Here is an 8,944-nt window from a genome sequence, read left to right as displayed (position 1 = left end):
AATGATCATCTCTTCTTTTGTCTTAGTGTACTGTAACGAATGCAAAGGGAACCCCCTTTGGACTTGGAAGTCTCTCGGAGATAATCACCAAAGGGAAAAGAAAGGCTACTTATCCAAGCTCTAGTCCAGATTCGCTGTTAGAGATTCAAGAACAACTCCAGGTTGCTCGTCGTAAGCTCGCTGAGCAAGATGAAGAAAATGCTCGACGTGCCAGAGAAGATGCTAGACGTGATCAGGAGCATCGTGACGCTCAAAACCGCATTGCAACCTTGGAGATGCTCGTATCCTACTTGAAGACTAGTGATCCGGGGTTTGCAGAATTCTTGTCTACTCAACCACCAGCCAATGCGCCATTAACCACAGCAGCAGCAGCAACCAACATCACTCCAGCCACTGCGACCAATGTCAACCAACCTGCAACAACCACTTCAGGAACTAGTTCACCATCGACTGCGACTGCACCAACCACTTCACCTGCGACTGCACCAACCACTTCACCAACCACTTCACCTTTGTCAGTATCATCCTCTCATGCTTAACAAACTAATTCTATCTCTCTTAAGCCTCTATAACTATTTTTTGGATTGTGTAGTAGTGTTTCTAGATCCTTAGCCTACTAAAACTATGACTAATATATGATCTAGAATGATTTGTATGTTTTTTGTTAAGATCATTCAAATCAGGATTTTAATTTAAATTCAGGTTTTTTTTTCAAAATTTATTGTATACTGTCCCAAATTACTAGGTATATTTTCACTGATTTGCGACCATTTATAATTTAAATAAACACAAACAAAGTACCAAATTCGTTGTTTATATGTCACGATTTTGGGACTAAACAAAATTAGTCTTCAGTCCGTCACAAACAATTCTGACTCCTTTGCGACTACCTTGTGACGAAACAGCGACTACTTTAGGACCAAATTTCAGATTTTTAAAGTTTACTGTGGTATTAAGTCAGTCTTCCAAACGTAGCTAATTTGTGACTACCATGTCGTCTGAAAGAAGTCGTCTATTACGACTGCCAAGGCGAGTCACTATACCGTCGTTAATTACGACGATATATTCCGGTCTGTCCGTAGTCGCCAATTACGACTGCGCCAGTGAGTGACTATAGAGTCGTTCATTACGACGGCAGGTTTCGGTCTGTGTGTAGTCGCTAATTAACGACCACAATCCTTGTCTCGAATGCGTCGCAAATAAGGGACTGGTTTGCGACCAAAAAAATTTGCGACCAAATATTTGCGACCAAATATAACAGTCCTTCAATTGTCGCACATACCGACTTAGCGACTGATTTGAGACGATTCCGGTAGTCCCAAACGCCGTGTTTTCGTGTAGTGTACATAGGTAGCAAATTTTCCAAAAAGAACCAACTCAATATTTGTCTAAAGATCGGACGTTTCTTCCTAAAGTTACATGAGAGGAATAAGTATTTCGAATATGTCCTCCAGTCAAATGTAAGTGGCCAGTTCAAAGGAAACAAATGAATGCATTTCTCATCTTATTTACGATAAAAGAAAGAGTCAATACTCTGGTTCCGAAGTAGTAGATTCCAACCATGTTGAAGATGATATGACTGGTTCCAATATGACTAAAGCCCGAAGTTATGAGCGTGTGTACACGTCCAGACGCAAAACTGTACGTTGATAGCTGCCCAAATATCAAGGTTAATGATATCAAAGATCAACCAAATCCAAGACAAGAGTTAATTAAGCAGTAAATAAGAGATGAAAAAAAAGTTCTGAGTTAGTACCACAAAATTTTTAGCCATCCACTCTCTGTCCTCGCCTGAAACCCACCACATTGTAAACACAGCAGCATTCGCTATTATCAACCCAAGAACTACACCATTAGCTCCATTAAACCAAGACTTCCTGCCAGAGGAAAACACAAGTAAACCCAATATAACGTTTTCTTTTGTATTGTATTGTATTGTTTAGTATCCACAAAACCAACATCAAATGGAGCAGGTGAAGAATCTTAAGATATGTGATGTCATTTCTATATCTGGAGAACAATGATATAAGGAGAAGGCCTGACCAGTGTCGACCTGCTAGTCTTTCTATAAAGGGAGAGAAGCGTCAAATGAGCGTTAAGCTGATCAAATCAAGAAGACAAGAACTAGACAGAAATGGGAAAAAGCAAATAAAGCCTACTAATTTCTCATCTTCTCATCTAAATTCTCATTCATGTCCTTGTCTAGGAAGAGCCAAAGCACATTTTGACCAAAAAAGCTAATGAGAGTTGTGTAAAAAGGTCGATGATTTACCAATTAAGCTCTGTCTAAACCCTAAATCAAAACCAGAAATTTCATCCTCAAGACAAATTTATCTCAGAAAAAAAGTGTAGATTACGTAGCTAACGAGAAGCAAATAGAGATACAGTATAAAGCCTGAGGATCATAGAGCAAGGGAACTAAGAAATTTCAGAACTTTTCTTTAGAAAGGTTCGAACTTTACTATGAAACCGATTCAAGATCACAAAAAGGGAGACGAAAAAGAAACAATACCATCCACGCTTTTGGAACCCAGTAAAACCCTTAGACTCGAATCCAACACTAGGAAGCTCAGAACTAAAGAACCCAACTCTAGATTCCAAAACGTTTCCGATTCTTTGCTTTAGATTGGTGTTTCCGAACGTGCCTGCGAAGAAGTCATGAACTTTCTCCGATCGCGATAGAGAAGGAACAAAGCGACGAGTGATCGAAGAAGAAGAAGATGAGCTGAGGCAAGAAGGAAGAAGATGGCTCAGGAAATGGCGGCGACTCTGGCTCGGCTGCTTCTTCACCAGTTTGGTCAGCTGCGAAGAAGAACCAACGACGACGACCCTGCGAGAGAACATCGCATGCATTTTTTTCAACTCTTTTTCTCGGAATGTATCAAATTTTTAACCAATTGCAATGCATGAACAATCTGTCATGAGTTCTGTATGTTAAAAACGTCACCTTTTTTAGTGTAATGAAAGTGACGTCACTAGATATTAGTAAACTATAAATTTAACAACTTTTTTCTGTAAGGTTTCATATTCCCGTTTAGAATTTTGTTATATAAAAAACAATAACTTGAAAATATGCATTAAACCTCGTGAGACAAATATATAAAGTTCATGCATTGCAATTGGTAAAAAATTGATACTACATTCGGAAAAATCTCACCAACTACAAAACCATAGATTAGTAGATTAACACACATGTTCATTTTGTATAATAATGACATAGTAAATTATATTTAACCATAAACGATAATGGAATTGTTAAAGTATATAGCTTTTGTGATTGTTAGTATATTTTTTTTTTGGAGGATATCGATTTTTGATGTTCTCTAATCACTTGTTCTTTGGTTCAGTTTTGGCGTCTTTACTCTTAAGTTACTTTGGAAAAGGTCATGGGTGCAAATTAGTTCAGCTGTTCTGATTTTGTATTTTTGGTTCTTTTACAACACACTCCAAAAGTCTACCACTCAACGCCAAAGTTTCTAAAATGTGCAGCCCAAACGATAAAAATAAGCTCATTGTTACAAAGTTTAACATAACCATGGAATAATCAATGATCAGGTCAAATGATTCTTTTGCATCAAGTCCAAGGTTTGATGGAGAAAGTAACATAATCAATCATTAGCAGAATCGACCTTTCCTTAACCGTGCCCACGCCATGACTGCAACTACAACTCCACCCAACTGACTCGAACTTGAGGAGACCTTGTTCTGTTTCCCCTGCATTTCCAAAAATGTTGGTCTGGTTTTAGTAAGATGCATAGTAAAATGTGGAATAGGTTCTCTAATCATACACACACACCTCTAGCATCTTCATCATGTCGATTCCTAAAAATAAGATTCCCTGAAGATTAGAAAGTGAGAGTTTTTAGATGATTTAAGAAGAGTTTCACTCATTATGTCGAGTATGTAGAGAGTCCTTACCACCAATACAGGCACACGGATCACCAACCCAAAGTATGTAGTAACTTTTGGGTAGATGAACATATCGAGAAGCGTGATGGCACACACAGGTCCATCAGCACCCTGTACAAAAAAAATGGAAAGAGTTTGACAATCCAAAGATGAACGTGTGTTCATGCTTTTACAAAATCATTTAACTGGTTGAGTTAGAAAAAAAAAACATACCTGATGCACAATGGGGACTTTTACTCGATCTGTAGGGGGCCTAGGGACTACTCCTTTGCCCTGTATGATTGATTGACCCCACAATTAACGAAGGTAAAGCATTTCGTCTAAACCCCACAATTCCACGCAACACATATAATAACATGTACTTCAAATGAATTGGAAAACTACTTAATCTGTGAACCAAGCATGATTATGAAAATGAGAAAACTATGCTTGTTGATCTTAATTACCTTGAGTGACGTAACAGAGAGAGCATGAATACTCAAGAAGAAAACAGAGCTACCAAGTGTTCCAGCAAAGTACAGCTTCAAAAGGTAGCGCCCTCCCAAGGTTCTTGCAATCTAAGAACAAATGGGGGTCGATGTAAAGATAAACAGTTAATTTAAATCACATGAGCCATATTAAGTGTAAGTAGCAAGTTGATAGGAAGCAAGTGAAAGCATTTCTCATCTCATTTACGAAAACAGAATATATATATATATATAGAAATATTTTTCAATGGAAACAAGTAAAAAACTTAAAAAGCCATACTCTGGTTCCGAAGTAGCAAAGTCCAATCATGTTCAAGAGGATTTGAGTGGTTCCAACATTAGTAAAACCCGAAGTGACCAGCGTGTGTATGCGTCCAGTAAAAAAACTGTACTTTGATAACTGCCCAAATATCATGGTTAAAAACTTAAAAATCATACTAAAGATCCACCAAATCCAAAGACAAAAGTTAGTTAAGATTTATATTAAAATAAAAGAAGATATGAACTTTGAGGTCAGACCATAAAGTTTTTCATCATCCACTCTCTGTTCTTCTTGTCCTTGCCTGAAACCCGCCACATAGTAAATACAGCAGCATTAGCTATTATCAACCCGAAAACCACACCATTAGCTCCATTAAACCAAGACTTCCTGCCAGAAGAAAATTCAAAATTTTAAAAAACCAATGAATAAAGAAAGTGTTACTTTCTTTTTATCTGGAGAACAATTTTATAAAGGAGAAGGTCTAAAGTCTAAACAGTGTCGAGCTGCTGCTAGGTCTATCTATGAAGAGAAAAGCATCAAAAGAGCTTTGAGCTGCTCAAATCAAGAACTACACGGAAATGGCAAAAAAGCTAGTGAAGCCCTATTAATTTCTCATCATCTTTTCTGAATCCTGACATTTCTTTTTCTTGGAAGAGCCAAAGCATAATTGACCAGAAAAAAATAAAAACTACATAATCACATAATATCTGCATAACCCTAAATCAAACCTGAGGATCTTAAAGACAGGAGAAAACAAAAATCGTTTTTTTTTAAGAAAGATTCAAACTTTACTTCGAAACCCCATTAAAATCACGAAGAGTGAGACGAAAAGAGACAATACCATCCACGCTTTTGAAACCCAGTAAAACCCTTAGACTCAAATCCAACACTAGGAAGCTCAGAACTGAAGAACCGAACTCTAGATCCCAAAACATTTCCGAATTTTTGCTTTAGATGAGTGTTTCCCAACGTGCTGGCGAAGAACCCATGAACTTTCTTTGGTCGGGGTAGAAGAGAAGGAACAAATCGGGTAGCCGAAGAAGAAGAAGAAGAAGAAGAAGAAGAAGAAGAAGAGAGACCAGAAGGAAGAAAATGACTCAAGAAATTGCGACTCTGGTTCGGCTGCTTCGTCACCAGTTTGGTTAGATGCGAAGAAGAGCTAACGACGACGACCCTGCGAGAGAAAATCGCATACATTTTCCCCTATCTGCGAGAGAAAATCGCATACATTTTCCGATTTTTTGCTTTAGATTGGTGTTTCCCAACGTACTGGCGAAGAACCCATGAACTTTCTTTGGTCGGGGTAGAAGAGGAGGAACAAATCGGGTAGCCGAAGAAGAAGAAGAAGATAGACCAGAAGGAAGAAGATGACTCAAGAAACGGCGACTCCGGTTCGGCTGCTGCGTCACCAGTTTGGTTAGATGAGAAGAAGAGCCAACGAAGACGACCCTGCGAGAGAATATAGCATACATTTTTCTATCTTTTAATTTCAAATTTGTACCAAATGGCGCAAAACGCATGAAACTTCTGATTTATGAAATTGTCATCAAGTATGTGTGTGTTTTTAAAGGTCAAAAGTGCAATATAAAATTGATGGCAAATAAACAGAAACAGAAACAACTTTCATTTAAAGGTAAAAAAAAAACAAAAGATTCCCTCCGGTTTAGGGAAATTGTAAATTTACAAAATTGCAAATACTACTACTCATTAAACCACTCAATTGGACCACAAAAAAATGAAAATAAATAGTGGGTGGCTTTTAAGAATATGGAGAAACTTTGAGGGCATAAGTATAATTATAATAATCTTACACAACATCGTCTTCTTCCTCCTCCTCCTCCGTCCAGTGAAAAAGTTCAAACCTTCAAAGCCGAATTAAAAAAATGGCTACAACGCTTAAAACCTCCTTAATCAATCTCCGTGGCTACCCAATAACCATATTCAACCAGAATCATCGATCACTATCTTCGCAAATTCTCCCACCTACCAACCAATCGCACTACAGGAAACGAATCTTGCTCGCGAATCTCCTTCAGAGGTATGGCTTCCCACCTTCTTCTCTCCAACACTTCCTCTCAAGAAACAATCACCTATTGAATTCGGATTTAACAGAAACCGAAACCTCTCTCGGTATCTTGTTATCGTTAAAACTCCCTCAGAAATCACTCGTTTCCTTGATCTGCGATTGCCCTAATGTTCTCCGATCAGAGTTCTTAAGGAAATGGAGAGTTCCTATCTCCGGTTGCGGTAATCACGGAGTCACGTCTTCGGCGATTAAGAGCGTTCTTGAACATTCCAGTAGAATTGGGATTGGTCCAGATAAGTTTTATGAGTGTATAAAGGTTTTGAAGGGTTTAGGGTTTTGTGATAGTACTGTGAGTAGGATTTTAACTTCATTCCCTGGTGTTACTTTAGTGAGTGAGGTTGAGATTCTTAGAAAGATTGAGTTTTTAGTTGGAATCGACATTGCTCGAGATAACATTGAGAGGTTCTTTCACGTTTTTCCTGAGGTTTTAGGGGTTGGTACTGAGACTAGACTTAAGCCATTGCTTGATGAGTTCATGAAGATGGGGTTTAGTAAAGATGATGTAAAGAAAGAGATTGCTAGAGAACCGAGAGTTCTTGGTTTGGAGTTAGGAGAGCTTCCTCGGTGTTTGGAGTTGATCAACACATTGAAATGCCGGGAAGTGATCAGAGTTAGTATTCTCAGCGAGGGTGCATTTCGTGCTGGGTTTGAAGTGAAACTCAGAGTTGATTGTTTATGCAAATACGGGTTGATTCATAGAGACGCATTCAAGGTTGTGTGGAAAGAGCCGAGGGTGATCTTATATGAGATAGAGGAGATAGAGAAGAAGATTGAGTTTTTAACTAACCGAATGGGGTTTCATATCAATTGCTTAGCTGATGTACCAGAGTATCTAGGGGTTAATCTTCAGAAGCAGATCGTTCCACGGTACAATGTCATTGATTACTTGAAACTGAAAGGTGGGCTTGGTTGTGATATTGGATTGAAAGGTTTGATAAAACCAAGCATGAAGAGATTCTATAATTTATACGTGAAGCCATACCCTGAGTGCGAAAGAATCTTTGGCAAGAGAAAAGAGCATGTCCGAGTGAAGAGCCGACATCCCGCTGGACTTTGGAAGCTTATGAAGCCGTCTAGCCATCTAACAACAAAGGAAGATGTGGTAAACATGAAGTCTTTTATAGGGTCACTTGCGTAGTTGATTAGGATCTGCTTGGCACAAAGGTTTAGCTCTTACTGTAGATTGAAATCGACAGACCTCTCTTACTGGATTCTCGCTCCCTCACTTTAATACGAGCTGCTCTGAATCGATATGAGTCTCAGGATGAGCTTTTGAATCCGATTTCGTGGCTTGATTATTCAAAGGACAATGCATACTCCTGACGGAAATTACTGAATAAATTCACTCACTTCTTGTACTGCATCTTGTGGAGGCAGAAGACATCTACCAAAGTGATAAGCACCAAAATGCATACAATCAATGAGGAGGCACGTGCAGATATAGACAACGAAGTAAAAAGACGAGAGGAGCGCAACAGATTGTAACAACCTTCTCATGTTCTCATGCTTATAGAAATAGTAGGCAGAGCCGTGCCTCAATGACAATAAAAGAAACTTTGGCCTACGGCCTCACAAAATTAAAGGCTACATTTTAAACATTATAGGGTAAACATTCCCTCTTCACAGCTTGGTTAAATTGCTTACACGAAACAGAATAGTCGTTTCTTCATAATTAATCATTCGTATTATTTATTACTTAGCTTGATTAAACTCGTAATATTTTAATTTATAGAAGAACATGTCATAAGAAAGATTAATATATCAAAAGAAAGGAAAAGGTTTTTAAATTTTTTTTTTTTTTGTTATTATACTTTGTTGTTTGATTTTTTTTTTTTTGACAACATTGTTATATTAGTGTGTATATTATTTTTGACATATTTCATTTTAATGAATTGGAGCTTTTTCTTTTTTACCGCCGGCCATATTTTATGAATTGGAGCTATTGATGATGAATTAGAAACTTCAAGAGAAACAATTGAATACTACTACTACTCCCTCCGTTCTAATTAGTTGTCGTTCTAGGATTTAATTTTTGTTTCATATTAGTTGTCGTTTTAGATTTTCAATACAGATGTTTGATGAATATTACAATCTTATCCTTATTGTTTTAAAGTTTCAACCAATGAAAAAATTATAAAATATATTAATGAAGGGCAAAACATAAAATTTAATAGTTTTCTTAATTTGTGTGCAAAAACCTTAAACGATAGTTAAACTAGA

General features: G+C 37.7%; 3 protein-coding genes across 8 annotated transcripts in view; 1 reads left to right on the top strand and 2 right to left on the bottom strand.

The window, feature by feature from the left end:
* The window catches only part of LOC104713049 (rhomboid-like protein 17, chloroplastic), an 8,504-nt gene extending 5,651 nt beyond the window's left edge, over nucleotides 1-2,853 (bottom strand). For 3 of the 6 annotated variants that reach the window (XM_010430082.1, XM_010430085.1, XM_010430083.1), the window contains exons 1-3: nucleotides 2,513-2,853; nucleotides 1,772-1,877; nucleotides 1,534-1,653 (exon numbers count right to left, since the gene is read on the bottom strand). In XM_010430082.1, the coding sequence (XP_010428384.1) occupies nucleotides 1,534-1,653; nucleotides 1,772-1,877; nucleotides 2,513-2,853 (567 nt within the window). Of the gene's footprint in view, nucleotides 1-1,533; nucleotides 1,654-1,756; nucleotides 1,878-2,512 lie in introns of all 6 variants that reach the window. The other 3 variants (XM_010430086.1, XM_010430087.1, XM_010430081.1) reach the window with 2 other exon arrangements.
* Nucleotides 3,616-5,835, bottom strand: LOC104713048 (rhomboid-like protein 16, chloroplastic). The gene is made up of 8 exons (XM_010430080.1): nucleotides 5,480-5,835; nucleotides 4,896-5,025; nucleotides 4,657-4,776; nucleotides 4,356-4,466; nucleotides 4,123-4,182; nucleotides 3,919-4,020; nucleotides 3,797-3,838; nucleotides 3,616-3,714 (listed from the first exon to the last, which is right to left on the bottom strand). Exons 1-8 carry the CDS (start codon nucleotides 5,833-5,835, stop codon nucleotides 3,616-3,618), a joined length of 1,020 nt encoding a protein of 339 aa, XP_010428382.1.
* Nucleotides 6,494-8,423, top strand: LOC104713046 (transcription termination factor MTERF15, mitochondrial-like). Its single transcript, XM_010430079.2, has one exon. The coding sequence runs from the start codon at nucleotides 6,522-6,524 to the stop codon at nucleotides 7,860-7,862; it is 1,341 nt and encodes a 446-aa protein (XP_010428381.1). The 5' UTR covers nucleotides 6,494-6,521; the 3' UTR covers nucleotides 7,863-8,423.

Source organism: Camelina sativa, chromosome 9, assembly GCF_000633955.1.
Source record: "Camelina sativa cultivar DH55 chromosome 9, Cs, whole genome shotgun sequence".
NCBI classification, from domain to species: Eukaryota; Viridiplantae; Streptophyta; class Magnoliopsida; order Brassicales; family Brassicaceae; genus Camelina; species Camelina sativa.
The sequence above is the reverse complement of the archived record's forward strand: the minus strand, read 5'-3'. Positions and strand labels throughout refer to the sequence as shown.

Excerpts from the sequence above, each read along its gene's own strand:
- LOC104713048 (XM_010430080.1), bottom strand. The coding sequence starts at position 5,835 with ATGTATGCGATTTTCTCTCGCAGGGTCGTCGTCGTTAGCTCTTCTTCG. Across the intron at positions 4,777-4,895 it reads GGATGATGAAAAACTTTATG|TTATCAAAGTACAGTTTTTT; the intron begins GTCTGACCTCAA and ends ATATTTGGGCAG. Across the intron at positions 4,183-4,355 it reads TCTCTGTTACGTCACTCAAG|GGCAAAGGAGTAGTCCCTAG; the intron begins GTAATTAAGATC and ends TCAATCATACAG.
- LOC104713046 (XM_010430079.2), top strand. The coding sequence starts at position 6,522 with ATGGCTACAACGCTTAAAACCTCCTTAATCAATCTCCGTGGCTACCCA.